The sequence below is a fragment of the Rhinopithecus bieti genome, unplaced genomic scaffold (assembly GCF_001698545.2).
Source record: "Rhinopithecus bieti isolate Rb0 unplaced genomic scaffold, ASM169854v2 scaffold_32008, whole genome shotgun sequence".
Taxonomy (NCBI): domain Eukaryota; kingdom Metazoa; phylum Chordata; class Mammalia; order Primates; family Cercopithecidae; genus Rhinopithecus; species Rhinopithecus bieti.
The window spans coordinates 3,824,144-3,843,790 of NW_016814433.1; the positions used below are offsets into that span (position 1 = coordinate 3,824,144).

The 19,647-nt window shown below is 54.3% G+C and overlaps 1 protein-coding gene across 1 annotated transcript; it reads left to right on the forward strand.

Moving 5' to 3' along the window:
- Positions 1–1,693: 1,693 nt before the first annotated feature.
- On the forward strand, positions 1,694–14,407 carry ARHGEF15 (Rho guanine nucleotide exchange factor 15). The gene is given in 17 exon segments (XM_017850586.1): positions 1,694–1,811; positions 3,433–3,672; positions 3,674–4,080; positions 4,365–4,697; positions 4,943–4,997; positions 6,280–6,338; positions 6,441–6,652; positions 6,774–6,934; positions 7,115–7,267; positions 7,379–7,508; positions 10,333–10,407; positions 10,517–10,609; positions 10,704–10,864; positions 10,961–11,113; positions 11,267–11,349; positions 11,454–11,558; positions 12,782–14,407. Coding segments are annotated over 16 exon segments (2,523 nt in total). The 5' UTR covers positions 1,694–1,811; positions 3,433–3,481; the 3' UTR covers positions 12,934–14,407.
- Positions 14,408–19,647: the final 5,240 nt, after the last annotated feature.

A 19,647-nucleotide genomic window follows, 5' to 3' on the forward strand; every position in this document is an offset into this window, starting at 1 on the left:
TTTTTTTTTTTTTGAGATGGAATCACTCTGTCACCCAGGCTAGAGTGCAATGGTATGATCTCACCTCACTGCAACCTCTGCCTCCCGGGTTTAAGCAATTCTCCTGACCTGCCTCAGCCTCCTGAGTAGCTAGGATTACAGGCACCCACCATGACACCTGGCTAATTTTTGTATTTTTAGTAGAGATGGGGTTTCACCATGTTGGCCAGGATGGTCTCGAACTCCTGACCTCTAGTGATCCATCAGCCACAGCCTCCCAAAGTGCTGGGATTACAGGTATGAGTCACTGCTCCCGTCCTCTGCTCATTTTTTTTTCCCTTTGGGACGGAGTCTCACTCTATTGCCCAGACTGGAGGGCAGGGCGCGATCTCGGCTCACTGCAACCTCTGCCTTCTGGGCTCAAGCGATTTTGTGCCTCAGACTCCTGAGTAGCTGGGATTACAGGGGAGTGCCACCTTGCCCGGCTAATTTCTTTTTTTTTCTTTTTTTTGAGATGGAGTTTCACTCTTGTTGCCCAGGCTGGAGTGCAATGGCACGATCTCGGCTCACTGCAATTGCCGCCTCCTGGGTTCGAGGGATTCTGTCTCCTCAGCCTCCAGAGTAGTTGGGATTACAGGCACCCGCCACCATGCTCAGCTAATTTTTGTATTTTTTTTTTTTAAAGTAGAGATGGGGTTTCACCATGTTGGCCAGGCTGGTCTCGAACTTCTGACCTCAGGTGATCCACTCACCTCGGCCTCCCAATCTGCTAGGATTACAGGTGTGAGCCACCACTCCTGGGACACTTTTTATTTTTATATTTTTTGAGATGGAGTCTTGCTCTGTTGCCTAGGCTGGAGTGCAGTGGCAGGATCTTGGCTCATTGCAACCTCTGCCTCCTGGGTTCAAGTGATTCTCCTGCCTTGGCCTTCCAAAGTGCTGGGATTACAGACATGAGCCACTGCACCCGACCTCTGCACATTCTTTATTGTTGTTTTCAGACAGCATATTGCTCTGTTGCCCAGGCTGAAGTGCAGTGGTGCAATCACAGCTCACTGTAGAGTCCAACTCCTGGGCTCAAGCGATGTTCCCACCTCAGCCTCCTGTGTAACTGAGACCACAAATGTGTGCCGCTATAGCTATTTTTTTTTCTTTTGAGATGGAATTTCACTCTTGTTGGCCAAGCTGGAGTGCAATGGTGCCATCGCAGCTCACTGCAACCTTTGCCTCCCATGTTCAAGCAATTCTCCTGCCTCAGCCTCCCAAGTAGCTAATTTTTTTTGTATTTTTAGTAGAGACAGGGTTTTACCATGTTGGCCAGGCTGGTCTCGAACTCCTGACCTCAGGTGATCTGCCTGCCTCGGCCTCCCCGAGTGCTGGGATTACAGACATAAGCCACTTCGCCTGGCCTGTCCATGGCTAATTTTAAAAAAATCTTTTGTAGAGACAGGATCACACTATGTTGCCCAGGCTAGTCCTCCCACCTTGCCCTCCCAAAGTGCTGGAGTACTGGGATTATAAGGGTGAACAATGACGCCTGGGCCCCCTGCAAATGTTATACCTCCCTGGAGGAGACAGATCCCAAGTCCACACCTCTCCTCCCCTCAGTACTACCTCCTGCCCCCCCCCCCCCCAACACACACACACACGCCAGACACAATGGCTGGGTGGGGCTGAGGAACTGGCTTCCTCCGCAGAGATCTCAATCTGGGCCCTGAGCTCCCGCCCCAGAATCACAGGAACAGACATTTGGAGACCTCAGCCCCGCATTCCTTGCTCCAAGGGGCAGCCAGGACACGCTGAAAATAGCAACTGATTCCAAAAAGATAAAGGTAAATTCATGGGGACCTCCTGCAGAGTTAAGGAGGGAGGCCTGCGGGAGGGTCCCTCGGGGTGAAAGAGGGGTTGGCGCACGCCCGGCTGAAGAGACAGGTGGTGGTGCGAGTCCTGGGAAAGATGGTGAGACTCGCCGTGGAAGGACGCACGTAGTATCCCTTAGCTGAGACAGAGGCGTCCAGTTACCCATGCTCTGTGCCATTGCGGTCTTGTCCTTATCCCCACCCCTGTCCACCTCACTCCTGTGAGCCCCCATCTACACAGCTGTTCAGGTAGAACCTGCACACACATTTTCCATGCCTGAATTTCAGCTTTTCCCCAGAGCCCGTTAACCTCTGAGACCCTGGATACCTCTGTCTCCTGGGGCCCCGTGTGATGTGCGCATGTGGAGCGTGGTGTGGTTTGTTGGGGGGGCGGTGTCCGGTTGGGAGGCGGATCTGATTCCTGTTTCCTGCCCCTACTCACTCAGCCCTGGGAGGTGACTGAGAGTGGAGGGGATTCAAGGGTGAGTGTTTGGGGCCCGAGTACCTGGATTCCTGAGTGGGGGGTACGGAAGGAAGTAAATGCAGGTACCCGAGATGGGGTGGGATCCCTGAGGGGTAGGGGCTGGGGAGGAGCTGGCCAGTGGTCAAGACCACTGTGTGGGTCACTTTGCTAAGTGACTTTCTGCCAGAACACAGAGGCCACTGAGCTGCAAGACCCGTCATTTACAACCCCCTTGTTCCCCCTCATCATTTCTCAAGGACCCAATCCGAGGCCTGGAGGGGTCTGACTCTCCTGCTGACCCCTGAAGGGAGTTTGGGGGTTCCCCTGCTTCCCAGCCCTGACCCTGCAGCCTTCTTGGGACTGTAGCCTCCTTCCTCGAGGGAGGAAGAGAAACCCTGGCCTCTCCTTCAGCTGGCTCTCCCAGCCACCTCCCCAGGCCTCCCAGCAAGAGTCATGCCTGTGCTGGGCTTCTCTCTGTGACCAGACCCAAGGGCAGGCGGGGATGATCAGACGCAGGACAGGAGAGACTGAGCCAGGGCCTCCTCATCTCCGGGGGTCAGAGGCTCCAGGAATCTTGATGGCAGGAAAAGGAGACTAAAAATAATCCGGAAAGGGAGAGTCCGGAGAGAGGAACTGGGAAATGGGGGGCGGAGGGCCGGTGGAGCAGGGAAACAGTGATGCATGCCTCGCAGCCCAGGCCTGGCAGACAGGCGCACCCACGGCACCCAGACCCAGACAGCACAGAACACACATCGCACACCCACCCTGCCACCGCTATCTCAGACACTCACACTGAGAACTTCCTCACAGGCCACAGGCCACACACCGTCCACTGCACTCTCCCCCTGCACACCCACCCGGCAAGCACAGAACTCGCACAATACACCGTGCCACTCCCCTACCACAACCACACACAAACCTCCACAACACACCCCACGGACACGTGGTTCAGTAGGCAGACACAGAGTGGTTGTACTAGCAAAGGGGATCCCCCGTATTGAGTTTTATGGATTCTCTGAAACCGCCACACCAGCTTTCCCTCCTGACTTCAAAATCCTGCCTTCCAGTGGCCTCAGTTTATCCACCCTGCAGGGCACTAAGGGTTTTTCTGTTTCCCTCCCTCCTCCTCAGGGGATGACTCCAGCAGAGCACCCCACCCCTTTGAAGACCACAGAGGAAGATGTCAGCCCAGTCCCTTCCTGCAGCAACACCCCCCACGCAGAAGCCCCCTCGGATCATCCGCCCCCGCCCTCCTTCTCGTTCCAGGGCTGCCCAGTCCTTAGGGTCTCCCCACAACGGCTCCTCTCCACAAGAACTTCCCCGAACCTCCAATGAGGCACCAACCCCAATGTGCACCCCCATCTTCTGGGAGCCCCAGCTGCATCCCTCAAGCCCCTGCTCTTTTGCCCTCCTCAGCTTCTAGAACCAGCCTCGACTCCCAGACTTCCCCAGAGTCACCTTCCAGCACCCCCACACCTAGTCCAGTGTCCCGGCGCTCCGCCTCCCCAGAACCTGCTCCCCGGTCTCCAGTCCCCCCACCCAAGCCTTCTGGGTCACCCCGCACGCCTCTGCTCCCCATGGCCGGGGTCCTGGCTCAGAATGGCTCTGCCTCAGCCCCTGGCACTGTGAGGAGGCTGGCTGGCAGGTTTGAAGGGGGTGCTGAAGGCCGGGCTCAGGATGCAGATGCCCCGGAGCCAGGTCTCCAAGCGAGAGCAGATGTGAATGGGGAGAGAGAAGCTCCCCTCCCCGGGAGTGGGTCCCAGGAGAACGGTGCTCCAGGTGAGTGTGGGGGGGTGGCGCTGGGTGACCTCAATCCACCCATCTTCTTCGTTTTCAGTGCTAACAACTTTCAGGGGCTACCTTTTCAGAAATGGATTTAATGTTTGGGATATCTGGTTTCAGTATGTCAGGATTTGAAGGGAGTCAGGGTGGACGAGATCTACAGATGCCTCAACCTTGGTGTTGCAGTTGCTGGGCAGGTTAAAGATGGAGATGAGGTCTATGGTCTCAGGGATGGGGCTGGGCCCCAAGGGCTTTCTCCTTAGGCTATCCATCTCCCACAGATGCTGGCCTGGCCTGCCCTCCCTGCTGCCCCTGTGTCTGCCACACCACCCGACCTGGCCTGGAGCTCAGATGGGTGCCTGTGGGGGGCTATGAGGAGGTCCCCAGGGTCCCCCGTCGGGCCTCCCCGCTGCGGACCTCTCGCTCCCGCCCCAACCCTCCAAGCATCGGTCACCCTGCTGTTGTCCTCACATCCTACCGCTCCACTGCCGAGCGCAAACTCCTGCCACCCCTCAAGCCTCCCAAACCAACTCGTGGCAGGCAGGACGTCACCATTTTCGGGGACCCCCCACAGCCAGATCTTGATCTGCCTTCTGAAGATGGAATCCAAACAGGTGCAGGGCCTGGGGGAGTGGACCTCTGGGCTGTGAGGGGACAAGAGAGGGGCAGGGGGGACTAAAACCCCAACAAACTACAATCCCCAACAGGCCCTGGGTTCTTTGCTTCCCTACCAGCTGCTGCTCTGGTGCTGATGAGAGTTGTAGTTTTTATAGTAACTGTTTCCACTGAGGCTAGAGCTGGGAGTCCTGGGCTGGGGATCCTTGAGTTTTTTTCTCTTCACTCTGGCTTCTCTCTCTAGGGGACAGTCCTGATGAAGTTCCTCGGAACGCTCCTCCAGCAACTGTGGAGGGGAGGTACCGAACACCCCCACCCCTATTCCCTGGTTCTCTCCCCACCATGCTTCTACCTGAGGGCAGACTAACCTTCAGCTCCAGCTAAATCCCACCTGCACAAAGGTGAGGGGACAAGGGCCAGGGCTCTAGAGATAAGCAGCCATTGTTTCAAATCCCAGCTCTGGCCCTTATCAATTCTGTGATCTTATAGAAGGCCCGGCATGGTGGCTCATGTCTGTAATCCCAGCCCTTTGGGAGGCTGAGGCGGGAGGATCACCTGAGGTTAGGAGTTCAAGATCAGCTTGGCTAACATGGTGAAACCCCGTTTCTACTAAAAATACAAAAATTAGCTGGGCGTCATGTCGGGCGCCTGTAATCCTAGCTACTTGGGAGGCTGAGGCAGAGAATCGCTTGAACCCGGGAGGCGGAGGTTGCAAGGAGCCAAGATTGCGCCACTGCACTCCAGCCTGGGCGACAAGAGAGAAACTCTGTCTCAAAAAAAAAAAAAGAAGAAGGTCTTTAGCCTTCGTGGGTCTCAGTGTCCTCATCTATGACATGGGGCTAAGCATAGAAACCACTTCATGGAATCGTGGGGATATGATATTGTGAAGAGCCGGACCCAGAGTAAGTGTACCACTTTAATTCCCTTCCCTCACCTTGAGCTTCTATTGTAATTATTGTCTGAAAATCTATTTGGCAATCATGACCATCTCTTCTATGCTATTCAGGCTTGTTAATTATCTTAGATTCACCGTTGTTATCAGAAATGGAGGTGTGGTGGTGCCGATGACCAGAGCAGGGGAGATAAGGGGCTACACGTGCTGGTGGGAGGTGTGAGAGTGTAGTCCACCACGTTGAGCTTCCTTGACACACAAATAGGGCATTCCAGACAATGGTTGCTATGTGAGAGGGCTGAGAAGGAGACTCAGAAGTCTCTGGTCTACAATAGTTGAGATAGGAATGGGGCCCACTTAGTTCAGGGGCTCCTCTCTAGAAGGCACATAAAAAGATCTGGCATTTGGGCCGGGCAAAGTAGCTCACGCCTGTAATCCTGACACTTTGCAAGGCCGAGGTGGCAGGATTGCTTGAGGCCAAGAATTTAAGACCAGCCTGGGCAACATAGCGAGACCTTGTCTTTCCCCTTCAAACAAAACAAAAAGCCTGAGGTTTGACGTAGGGAGCCGTCAGGATCCCTACATCCAACCTGCATGTGGGTTGCCCTGTCCAGCATGGGAACAACAAGCACCCTGCGGCAGGCAGTAGTCGTGGCCCTGGGGACTCCCTTCCCTTTCTTTCTCCACAGGGAAGAGGAGGGGCTAGAGGTGCTGAAGGAGCAGAACTGGGAGCTGCCCCTGCAGGATGGTGAGGGCCTCTGGACCTGAGGGTCCCTGCTGTGACCATCAAGCAGTGGGGGAAGAGTTTGGGGGCCCTGGGCTTCCCTGAAGTGCTATGTTTGCCCTCTAGAACCTCTGTACCAGACCTACCGAGCAGCCGTGCTGTCAGAGGAGCTGTGGGGGGTCGGTGAGGATGGGAGTCCTTCTCCAGCAAATGCTGGAGATGCGCCCACTTTCCCACGACCCCCTGGACCTCGCAACACCCTGTGGCAGGAGCTTCCGGCTGTGCAAACAAGCGGCCTTCTGGATACCCTCAGCCCCCAGGAGAGGCGCATGCAGGAGGTGGGAGCTGGAAGTGGGAGACGGGAGGAGGGTGCTGGGGTTGGGCGGGCTGCATGGGTCAGACGTCGGGGAGGAGGGCCCAGGGTCCTGGCTTCCCACGATTGCCTGCTCTTCTTTCTAGAGTCTTTTCGAGGTGGTAACGTCCGAGGCTTCCTACCTGCGCTCCCTGCGGCTGCTGACCGACACCTTCGTGCTGAGCCAGGCACTCCGGGACACGCTCACCCCCCGTGATCACCACACACTCTTCTCCAATGTGCAGCGAGTCCAGGGAGTCAGCGAACGGTCAGTGGCTTCCTGTACTTCCAGGGAACCTGCCCTTAGGCTGCTGGGCACGCCCTTTCCTCTCTCCCGGGCCCAGGTCCTTCCTTCTACTGACCCAGTTGGTTCCCAGCCCTTCTCTCAAGAACCCGGGAGACCTGGCTCTCTGCCCCGCCCCATTGCTTGCTTCCCCAATTCCTTCAGGTTTCTAGCAACGCTCCTGTCCCGTGTGCGCTCTTCCCCCCACATCAGCGACCTGTGTGATGTGGTGCATGCCCACGCTGTGGGGCCTTTCTCGGTGTATGTGGATTATGTGCGGAACCAACAGTATCAGGAGGAGACCTACAGCCGCCTCATGTGAGTGTCCCAGGGGTGTGGAGGAAGCTGGAGAGAGGGGTGGGGTCGACGCCACAGCAGGCTGGGGCACTAGGGCCTCCAGGCAGCCGCTAACCACTCTTGCTTCTGCAGGGACACCAACGTGCGCTTCTCCGCCGAGCTGCGCCGGCTGCAGAGCCTCCCTAAGTGTGAGCGGCTCCCGCTGCCGTCCTTCCTGCTACTGCCCTTCCAGCGCATCACCCGGCTTCGCATGCTACTGCAGGTACCCGTCCGGCTGCGGCAGTTTCTGCCCCACCAACCCCATCGGAGAACTCTCCTGAGGGCTTCTTGGCCCTCCAGTTATCACCACGCACTACTCCACCTTAAACATAAAATCCCCCAAATCATAACTACGAATCTGGGTGTCTCAGCCTAGGATCCACCACGCCCTGCCTTAGGGGCCCTGTGCGCTCTTCCCCTTACCTGGACTGCCTCCAGGTCCAGGTGCAGGGAAAGGGCCTCTGGCTGGAGACAGGCGTTCCACACCTAGCTCTGCCACTGACTGTCTGAGTGACCTTGGGCAAGTCCCTTCTGCTTGCTGGGTCTCAGGGGGGAGTGTGTGAGTGGTTTTTGAGATTGTCTCTGGCTGTATTCTTCTACCAACATGCCTTCCCAACTGGGGTGATATAACCCCAAGCGGGCAAAATTGGTTCTTTGGGGTGAAAATAATCTTAGTTATTCCAACAGTTGTACTCCATTAAGCTTTAGTGCATAAACAGAGTTCTAGTAGATCTGTAGAATTAAACTTTCATGGTGAGGGGGATGTTTAGGGAAAATTATCTAAAAAAGGCATCCTAGTGGAGTGATACTGGGAAAAAAAAGTTTGAGACACTCTTCTCCTCCTCCTTCTTCTTCTTTTCTTTTTTTTGAGATGGAGTCTTGCTTTGTCGCTCAGGCTGGAGTACAGTGGCATGATCTCGGCTCACTGCAAGCTCCGCCTCCCTGGTTCACACCATTCTCCTGCCTCAGCCTCCTGAGTAGCTGGGACTACAAGCGTCCGCCACCACACCCGGCTAATTTTTTGTATTTTTAGTAGAGACAGGGTTTCACCGTGGTAGCCAGGATGGTCTCCATCTCCTGACCTCGTGATCTGCCCACCTCGGCCTCCCAAAGTGCTGGGATTATAGGCATGAGCCACCACTCCCAGCTGACATGCTGTCTTCTATTGCAAAGTAGAGATTCCTTTCTTTTTCTTTTTTTTTTTCTGAGATGGAGTCTCGCTCTGTCCACCAGGCTGGAGTGCAGTGGCGTGATCTCGGCTCACTGCAAGCTCCGCCTCCTGGGTTCACGCCATTCTCCTGCCTCAGCCTCCCGAGTAGCTGGGACTACAGGCGCCCGCCACCATGTCCGGCTAATTTTTTGTATTTTTAGTAGAGACAGAGTTTCACCGTGGTCTCGATCTCCTGACCTTGTGATCTGCCTGCCTCGGCCTCCCAAAGTGCTGGGATTACAGGCGTGAGCCACCGCGCCCGGCCATAGAGACTCCTTTCTAACCAGGTCACCCAATATGGGGATCTTTAGAGTAGTGGTACAATCACAGCTCACTGCAGCCTCAAATTCCTGGGCTCAAGGGATCCTCATGCCTCAGCCTGGGACCACAATGCCACCATGCCCTGCTATTTATTAATTTTTATTTTTATAGAGACAGGGTCTCACTACGTTGGCTAGGCTGGTCTTGAACTCCTGGCCTCAAGCAGTCCTCCTATCTCAGCTTCTCAAAGCTCTGGCCTTATAGGCGTGAGACACTGAGCCCAGCGAATGAGGGGATCTTTATGTGAAGAGTTCCCAACTAGATTTTAGTGTCTTTATGATCTTATTCAGCTTTATCTATCCCCAGTGTAGACAGCACAATAATAATGATACTAATCATAATAGCTCAACAGCTATTGAGCTTTCTAGGAATGGTTCTTAGTGCTATACACCTGTGTAACCTTACCCACAACTGTGTGAGCGTAGGAACTATTATTTGTCCTACTTTAGAGATGAGAAAGCTAAGGTACAGGTCACATAACTTGTCCCAGGTCATATAGAAATAATTGATGGAGAAAAAAATTGTAATTAAGCACTCTTAGTTACTCTGCTATATTGCCTGCACTAACGGTTTTGGTTAATAATAATTTTTTTTTTTTTTTTTTTTTGAGACAGTCTTGCTCTGCCGCCCAGGCTGGAGTGCAGTGGCCGGATCTCAGCTCAGTGCAAGCTCCGCCTCCTGGGTTTACGCCATTCTCCTGCCTCAGCCTCCCAAGTAGCTGGGACTATAGGCGCCCGCCACCTCGCCCGGCTAGTTTTTTGTATTTTTTAGTAGAGACGGGGTTTCACCGTGTTAGCCAGGATGGTCTCGATCTCCTGACCTCGTGATCCGCCCGTCTCGGCCTCCCAAAGTGCTGGGATTACAGGCGTGAGCCACCACGCCCGGCCTGGTTAATAATTATTAAAATAATAGGAACCTTCGGGCCGGGCGCAGTGGCTCACGCCTGTAATCCCAGCACTTTGGGAGGCTGAGGCGGGGGGATCATCTGAGGTCAGGAGTTCAAGACCAGCCTGGCCAACATGGTGAAACCCCATCTCTACTAAAATACAAAAATTAGCCGGGCGTGGTGGCGCATGTCTGTAATCCCAGCTACTTGGGAGGCTGAGGCAGGAGAATCACTTGAACCTGGGAGGCAGAAGTTGCAGTGAGCCGAGATCGCGCCACTGCACTCCAGCCTGGGCGATAGAGCCAGACTCTGAAAAAAAAAATAGGAACCTTCTTTTCAACATTTAATACGTACCAAGAACGATGCTAAGCACTTTACATAGATTACCTTCTTGAATCCTCAAAACAATGCTATTGATATGCTAGGTGGATATTAGCCCCATTTTACAGATGGGGAAGCTGAGGCTCAGAGAGGTAACAGGACTTGCTTAGGGTTCTGCAGATGGTGAATGATGAGGTCTGTCAGCCTTGTTGAAATTGGCCAAAGCAGGCAGGTCCTCTGAGCTGTGGCCCCTCTGAATCCCAGGGCCACAGAGCAGGGGGCCCAGTCACCCTTCCTCCTTGTCCCCAGAATATCCTGCGCCAGACAGAAGAGGGGTCCAGCCGTCAGGAGAATGCCCAGAAGGCCCTGGGTGCTGTCAGCAAGGTGGGCAGGAGGGACACTGAAGTAGGGGGAGGTGACAAGGTGGTAGAGAGAAATGGTAGGGAGTAGGGGGCTGGCCGCTGGGGGGGGTAACACAGATCCCCTTACCTAGATCATCGAGCGTTGCAGCGCTGAGGTGGGGCGCATGAAGCAGACTGAAGAGCTGATCCGGCTCACCCAAAGGCTGCGCTTCCATAAAGTCAAGGTACATCCCTGCCCAGGCTCCCCATCTTGCCCTGCCCCACGGTGCTGCTGCTGCTGCTGCTGCTAGAACCTCCTCTGCCTCTGCTTCCTCCCAGGCCCTGCCCCTAGTCTCCTGGTCACGGCGCCTGGAGTTCCAGGGAGAGCTGACCGAGTTAGGGTGCCGGCGGGGGGGCGTGCTCTTTGCCTCACGCCCCCGCTTCACCCCTCTTTGCCTGCTGCTCTTCAGTGACCTGCTGCTCATCACTCAGCCTAAGAGGTGAGTCCTAGGGAAGGAAGGAGCCCAGTCTGGCGTGGGCAGGAGGGGTCCAGTGGGACCCCTGCTGTCCTTCTGAACGACCTCATCCCTGGGCAGTGGGCAGCGGCTACAGGTTCTGGACTATGCCCATCGCTCCCTGGTCCAGGCCCAGCAGGTTCCGGATCCATCTGGACCCCCTACCTTCCGCCTCTCCCTTCTCAGCAACCACCAGGGTCGCCCCACCCACCGGCTACTCCAAGCTTCTTCCCTGTGAGTTGTGTTTCCTTCGGAAAACACCCTTGGGACGCTTATCTGACCTCTCAGAGCTCCTCCGACTTCCCTAGTCTCTCTCTTCTGTGGCTCCTGCCTCAGCCCCAGAGGATCTCTTGGGCCATCTGTGACACTTCCCAATGTCCCCACCAGATCAGACATGCAGCGCTGGCTAGGAGCCTTCCCGACCCCAGGCCCTCTTCCCTGCTCCCCAGACACCATCTATGAGGACTGTGGTGAGTATCCCCCTAGATGGGAGGAGGGAAGAAAAAATGAGTCTTAGAGCAATATGGGGGAGAAGCTAAACAGAATCACTTTAAAGTCACCCACCCCCAACCAGACTGTTCCCAGGAACTGTGTTCAGAGCCATCTATACCTGCCAAAACTGAAGGACGGAGTCTGGAGTCCAGGGCTGCCCCCAAACACCTGCACAAGACCCCTGAAGGTGAGACCGTCTTTCATTTATTTATTTTGTATTTATTATTATTATTATTATTTGAGACAGATTCTCATTCTGTCAGCCAGGCTAGAGTGCAGTGGTGTGAGCTCGGCTCACTGCAACCTCCGCCTCCCGGGTTCAAAGGATTCTCCTGCCTCAACCTCCCAAGTAGCTGGAATTACAGGCACCCGCCACCAAGCCTGGCTAATTTTTGTATTTTTGGTAGAGATGGGATTTCACCATGTTGGCCAAGCTGGTCTTGAACTCCTGACCTCAGGTGATCCGTCTGCTTTCACCTCCCAAAGTGCTGGGATTATAGGCATGAGCCTCCGGTGCCCGGCCTTCTTTCTTTCTTTTCTTTTAATGGAGGTGGGGTCTCACTATGTTGTTCAGGCTGGTCTTGAACTCCTGGGCTCAAGTGATCCTCCTGCCTCAGCCTCTCAAAGTGCTATGATTACAGGCATGAGCCACTGCGCCTGGCCGTGTTTCATTTATTCATTCAGTAAATATTTATTAAGCACCTACGAAGTGCCACTCGCTGTTCTAGGGACTGTGAATCAAACTTCCTTCCTGGCTGGAGCCATGTTCTAGCAGAGGAGGCAGACGATAAAGAATGAGCAAAATAGATAATTATAAAGTACACGTGAAGGTGAGGAGTGTTATGGGGGGAAAAAAAGTGAGCAGAGCAAAGAAGGTCAGGAGTTCCAGGGTTGGGCAGCATGAAATTTTCAATAGGGAGGCCAAGGTGGACCTCATTGAGAAGGCAGCATGAAGCTTGATGGAGCTAATTTAGCCCCATGGTGTCTGGGGGAAGAATGTCCCAGCTGGAGGCAGCAGGCAGTGCAAAGGCCCTGTGGTTGGTGTGTGGCTGAGGAACTGTAAGGAGGCCAGTGTGGCCAGCAGGAGAGAGAAAGGAGGAGAAGCAAATGAGGTCACAAAAGTGGCAGGGATGGGATCACGCAGGACCTGACAGGTCCCTGCAAGGACTCCACCTCTTACTCCAAGTGACATGAGCAGCCACTGCAGGGCTTGACGGAGGAGCAGCCCAGACCCTCTCCAAGCTGCTGTCACCTCCACTTCTGATGCCCTTTCTACTGATGCTCCAGGCTTGTCCATGAATTCCCACACCTACAATGACCCCAAGGGCCTGAGAACCCACGAGGCCCCCTTTCCCTCTTCACCTGCTTCCTGTCCCCACCTCACTGGATCCCCTGTCTCTCTTCCCCCAGGTTGGCTGAAGGGGCTTCCTGGGGCCTTCCCTGCCCAGCTGGTGTGTGAAGTCACAGGGGAACACGAAAGGAGGAGGCACCTTCGCCAGCATCAGAGGCTTCTCGAGGCTGTTGGGCCTTCTTCAGGCACCCCCAATGCCCCCCCACCCTAATGCAGGCTGAGGAGGGGGCGCATGTTGGGAGACACCTACCAGTGGGGCACTGAGAGAACAAAGCCCATTCATCCATTGCATTCACTGTCAGTGGAGATACTACCTCTCGTGGCAACCAATAGAGATCGAGCTTCAGGACAGGGCAGCCAATGAAAACGGCCTCCTGAGCCCACAGCAATAAGAATGAATGAGGATGCCTTGAATGTGCGGCCAATGGAGACAGAAGCTTAGTACTGAGCTGGCTGAGCCTACGGCCAATGACTATTCCTGCTATGCTCAAGGCCAAGGAAGATAAATCTAGGTCATGGCAGTTAAAAAAGGGCCTCATTGGAGATAAAGTCCTAGGATAAAATTGTGAACAGGAATCAGCAGGAAGCCAACCAGCCAAAGAAAATGGTGATCTGGGCCCAAGAGACCAGTAGTCACCCTGATTGGTTCTGCAGCAATGACTGGTCCTGTCTTTTGAGTCCGGGAAATACTAGTTTCCATTCATGGGTACTTCCTGTGCCCTCTCAAGTCAGTTCTTCTCTCCCAGAAGAATTCAGAGTGTGTGTCTCAGAAAATCTGCATGTGTGCACTTGCATGTGTAGATATGTGTGTATATGTATCAGGGAAGGCATTCTGCCGACCGTGGTGATTGTGTTCCTCACCCACAAATGCTCCGTTTCTTCCCTTACCTCTCATTTTTCCTATTACTTGCTCCAAGAAAGATGCTAAGTCTGAGCTCCAGAAGAGACTGTGCTGGGTGTGGCTTGGCACCCAGGGGATGAGAGCCCCGAGCTCTGGGTCTCTTGGAGGCCAGGGTTCCATGGCAGGTGCGGGGCAATGTTATGGAGCAGCCAACAACCTGGCAGAGGAGCCCAAGGGACTGAAGATGGCCAGTAGCTGGGTCCTGAGGCCCCTGAAGTCTGCAGGCCCTTCTTGCCCCAAACGCTGGCCTCCATAATTCCTGCCTGCAGATTCCCCAACTTGAAGTATAATCCACCAACCAGCCTCAGCCTTGAGCTTCGGAACCACATCAGATCCTGCATCTGGGTGAAGAAACGGGAGCTGTGGATCACAGGCCAGCCAGTGAACCTCCTGGGCTTTTTTGCCTTTGTCCTGATCCTCTCACGGAAACACTGGGCCAAACAGTGGGGAGAGATCGGAGAGCGGGTGTGGCTGCCCAACCCTATCCAGAGTATCAGTTTCCAGATGAGCAAATGCCTCGCATGATACCAGAGGAGGTGAGGGACAGAGATAGCAAGGTGGACAGTGACTGGCAGGGGGTCCCAGCCGGGAACAAGGCCTCCCCCTTCAGCAGAGCAACTTGCCCAGGACCGACGCTGTCACATTGACTGCAGGAGGCACAGGGACTCCGGGAGACTCAGAGGCAGAGAGCACTGGTGTTTGGCAGTCCATGACATTGGAGACTCCCCTAGCAGGGTGCCTGACGTGGGGAACCCTCAATAAATAGTGGTGCATTTGTACTGAGGCTCTCTAGGGAAGTGTGTCCTTATAGGAGCAGTGGTCTCCAAGTGTGGTTTCATAAGGGGGATGGGGCTGCTTGGAAAGAGGTCCAGAGCAGGGGTCAATTCTGTTGGGAACTGGGGCTTGAAGGTCATGTGCAAGACCTGAGTGTGTCAGCCCACTCACAGTTCCTGAGGGCTCTGAGGTAGTGGTGGTGGCAGTGGTGGTGGGTTTGTAGCAGCTGTGGCTGGGGACCGCTGCAGACTGGGCAATGCCTGGGGCTCAGGCAGGCGATGAAAATGCAGCGAGAAGAATAAAAAGGACCATCAGAGCCGGGCGCAGTGGCTCGCACCCGTAATCCCAGCACTTTGGGAGGTCGAGGTGGGCGGATCACTTGAACTCAGGAGTTTGAGACCAGCCTGGGAAGCATAATGAAACCCTGTCTCTACAAAAAATACAAAATTTACCCAGGCATAGTGGCATACGTCTATAGTCCCAGCTACTTGGGATGCTGAGGCAAGAGGATAGCTTAAACCCGGGAGGTGGAGGCTGCAATGTGCCATGTTTGCATCACTGCACTCCAGCTTGGGTGACAAAGCAAGACCCTGTCTCAAAAAAAAAAAAAAAAAAAAAAGGCAGCAATAAAGGCCCTTTACTGACCAGCCAATCATCTCTGTGTTTAATTCAATTATACCTATTTATTGAGTGCCTTCAATGTGCCAGGCATTGTTCTAGGATCTGGGCATACAGACATGAAAAAGACAAGGTCCTTGCCCTCAGGAAACCTTCATCCTGAGGGTGAGACGTGACAGGGACAATTACCATGTCAACAAATTAATAAGTAAGATAAGATCAGGCCGGGCCTGGTGGTTCACCCCTGTAATCCCAGCACTTAGGGAGGCTGAGGTGGGTGGAGCTCTTGAGGTCAGGAGTTCAAGACCAGCCTGGCCAACATGGTGAAACCCTGTCTCTACTAAAAATACAAAAATTAGGCCGGGTGCAGTGGCTCACGACTGTAATCCCTGCACTTTGGGAGGCCAAGGCGGATCACCTGAGGTCAGGAGTTCGAGACCAGCCTGGCCGACATGGTAAAACCTCGTCTCTACTAAAAATACAAAATTAGCCAGGCGTGGTGGTGAATGCCTGTAATCCCAGTTACTTGGGAAGCTGAGGCAGGAGAATCACTTGAACCCGGGAGGCAGAGTTTGCGGTGAGCCGAGATGGCACCATTGTACTCCAGCCTGGGCAACAAGAGCGAAACTCCATCTAAAAAACAAAATAATACAACCCCCCCCCCCAAAAAAAAACCAGCAGTAAGATAAAATCAGTAAGCAGTAAGCAGAAAATACAGCAAGGGCTGTGGCATAGAATGTTGTGTGTGTGTTTTTTGGGGGGAGGGTGGTGGCTTTAGGGAAGATCTTGGAAGATATGACATTTGAACTGAGACCCAGATGACTTCCAGAGGAAGTAGCCCTGGGAAGATCTGGGGAAAGAGCATTCGAATGGAGGCAACAGGGGACAATAGCCCAGGAACAGAAGGTAGTGGTAGTGGGGATGGGAATTGGTGCACCTGACCCTTCAAGTGTCCTGGTAGGGGGAGTCCCTCCCCACCCAGGTCTCCCTCCCTCTTTGGCATAAGATGGAGACACACTGGGCTACTCAGAAAGACAGACATCTGGGGCAGACATGTACCCCATACACCTTCTCTCCTGGCTCCTCATCCCCTACTAGAGTCCTGCCACTAAGGAAGCCCCCATGCTCCAATTCAGATGTTCTGATGGTGGGATAATAGGGAGATGTGGACCAGGTAAGGGTTACTTTGGAGACAAAAAGGTGCATACAATACAACCATATGTTCCAAAAGAGACTGAGAAGACAGGAAGGGAGGGGATTGCCATGTTTTCTGACTTTTAGGAGTTGGTTTCTGTTATCTCAGATCCCGCTTTCCATTTTGGGGTGATCTGAGTGTGTTTGTCCTGGAGGAGTCTGCATCCTGCTGGCCTGTCCAAGGGGGCCGAAGGGCATGAAACACAGCTATATGGGAAAGGGGCGGATGTCGGGGAATGAGGACCACAGCAAGGAGAGTGTGGATAGACCCAAGATGGGGATGGTGTAAGGAGGACAGAAGAGGGAGACTGATGGGGGGTGTTACAGGACAGGTGGCAGGAGGTAACTCAGCTCATCCCGAATTGTCTCCCTCCCTCTCCCTCAGGCATCTCTGCTATGGGAGTACAGCGTCCCCTCCCTCCTGTGTTCTTCCTGCCCCTCTGGGTTGCCTCCTGCAACTTCCTCACTGGCGGCGTAGGAGGGCCCATGGGAGAAGCCTCTCAGCTGTGCCCTGTTTGGGTTCCAGGCATGCTGGTGGGGGTAGTACAGAGAGGTTCACTGAGTCAGCTGGGGAGTTCTAGAGCCACTATCACCCTATTCCCTCACAGTCTATCATGCTGGGGAGGTGGAGGAAACCAACATTTCCACAGGCTCAGGAAAGGCACAGGCGTCCCAGGGGAGAGATTCCTGAGGGGACAGGGTGGGAAAGCTGGGCCCCAGCTGGGGACCTCTCTTTGAGTCAGTGTGGGCACTCTTCACCCATGGCCCTGCTCCTCATAGCTGAAGACTCCATATTCTGGGAGTCAATTGTCAACCTAAAAGAAGCTGAGGCACAAAATATGACTCAAAGAGTTTACTTGAGCCCAAGGGGGCCAGGCGTAGTGGCTCAAGCCTATAATCCCAGCACTTTGGGAGGCTGAGGCAGGTGGATCATCTGAGGTCATGACTTCAAGACCAGCTTGGCCAACATGGTGAAATCCCGTCTTTACTAAAAATATGAAAAATTAGCCGGGTGTCATTGTGCCTGCCTGTAATCCCAGCCACTCAGGAGGCTGAGGCAGGAGGATCGCTTGAACGCGGGAGGCGGAGGTTGCAGTGAGCTGAGATCGCTTCATTGCCCTCCAGCCTGGGTGACAAGAGCAAGACTCTGTCTCAAAAAACAAAAAACGACTTTGGGAGGCCGAGGCGGGCGGATCACAAGGTAAGGAGATCGAGACCATCCTGGCTAACACGGTGAAACCTCGTCTCTACTAAAAAATACAAAAAACTTAGCCGGTCTTGGTGGCGGGCGCCTATAGTCCCAGCTACTTGGGAGGCTGAGGCAGGAGAATCGCTTGAACTCGGGAGGCGGAGGTTGCAGTGAGCCGAGATTGCGCCACTGCACTCCAGCCTGGGCACTGGGTAAGACTCTGTCTCAAAAAAAAAAAAAAAAAAAAAAAAAAAAAAAAAAAAAAAAAAAAAAACCGGACAAACAAAAAACAAAGGGAGGACAGCTGCCAGGAAGACTCAGACCCAAGTAACCTTGGATATGAGCTCTATTAGGGCTTTGTTACAAGCAGGTTTTCAAAGGCAAAAATGGGGGACAGGGAGTGGGCTGATACAAAGTTGTTATGAATTCTCATTGGTTTAAAGGAACCTCATTGATTAGTGATTGGCTATATACTGTTAAGCTATAGGGGGTGGGTTATAGTATCCAGTGTGGCATTACTAGGTTAATTTATAGCTACTTATGGCAATAGCAAGCCAGTGCAAGCAGTTCAAGAGATGAACACATAGCTCAAAGGGGGTAATCGGATGTCACTGTTGTCTCATTTTAATTCCTCTCTGGCCCTGATTTTTTTTTTTTTTTTTTTTTTGGTCACAAAGTTTGGCTTTGTCACCCAGCCCAGAGTGCAGTGGCACGATCTTGGTTCACTGCAGCCTCGACCTCCTGGGCTCAAGCGATCCTCCTGCCTCAGCTTCCTGAGTAGCTGGGACCACAGACAGTAGCCACCACACCCGACTGATTTCTGTATTTTTTGTAGAGACGGCATTTCGCCATGTTGCCCAGGCTGGTCTGGAACTCCTGGGCTCAAGCGATCCTCTCCATGGGCCTGATAATTTTAAAAGGCTTGCCTTCCTCGGATAAAAAGTTTTTCTTTTCCTACAAGATAAGGCAGAAAGTAAAGGGCACGGGCCTCTCTTTGCACTGGCCTTGGGCTCCGGGTCAACATCTTTGTGGCCGACATCGCAGACAAGCGGGGGTGGGGGTTGCAACCACGCCCACAAGCAACAGAGGAAAGAGAGGAGCCTCGCCCTCTTTCCCCCACGCCCCAGTCCCCCAAGCCTGCTCACTAGCTCTCTCCTCCTCCTTCCACCCGCAAGGAACCCTCCAGCCCACTTCCTGTGAGCCTTTCCGGAGCCCTTCAGCCTGGCTTGCTCTCTGGCCATCCCGGAAAGCTTCTCTTTCCTCCCTCCATACTCGCAGGTTCAGCTACAGAGGTAACTGCAGGCTCAGGTTCTCCAGAGTGGCCAGCCCACCAGCCCACCGTCCCGGTGCAGCAGTGCCTCTCCCGCGACAGTTCCACCGCAAGCCTGGCGGGTTCCAGACCCAGCTTCCCAGCACGTCCTCTCCAAGCCACGGTCTCACCACCCCCCAGCAGCCTCGGCGACACCAAGGGGAGCAGAGCGCTGGAGCTCCTCGAAGACCCCCCGACTCTAGCGGGGCTCCACTCATCCTCTGGGGCGTGGCCACGCCCAGCTTTGGGCCCCGCCCCCGCCCCGCCCCCGCCCCTCCTGCAGGGGCTGTGCCTGGCTCTCTGCGGGAGACCCGGACTCAGTGCGTGAGCTCAGCGCGGCCATAGGGCTACCTTCAGTGGGGTCTCAGCAAGTCTTCTGGCAGGGCTCTGGAGTCTCCTGGCCTGGTGTGTCTTCTGGTTCTCAGGGCTCGTCTCCCACGCGGGGCGGAGTGTGGGAGTGGGCTGCTCCCACGGAAGAATCCTGGGGAAGTTGAGGCACTGACTCCTGCTGTCCAGAACACTGCCCGACGCCCCCCTCAGCGCGCCACTCCTCCTTCCCACCCACCCGCAGAACTCTCGAGGTCGCAACGGCCATCACCAGGTCCCAGGGCCTGCGTTCAGCTGCTTGATCCGACTAGGGTTGGCTTCGGAGCCGAGTGGGTCAGCTCCGCGCCCGATGGAGTTTTTCAAGCTGGTGCCTGCACGTGCCCCCGCCCCAGGGCATGGAGCCGTGGGCTGCGCCCGAACTTCCCTACAACCACTGCTGACTGAAGCCTCTCCCACTCCATCCACCGTTAGAAACCTGAAGCTGCCCTCTGAGAAAGCGTTGGGGTTGAATCCAGACTTTTTGGGAACCTTAAAATAAAGAATACAAAATACTGACTAAAATTGGATTTCAAAGTGACCCTGAGGTTTTTTTTTTTTTTTTTTTTTTTTTTTT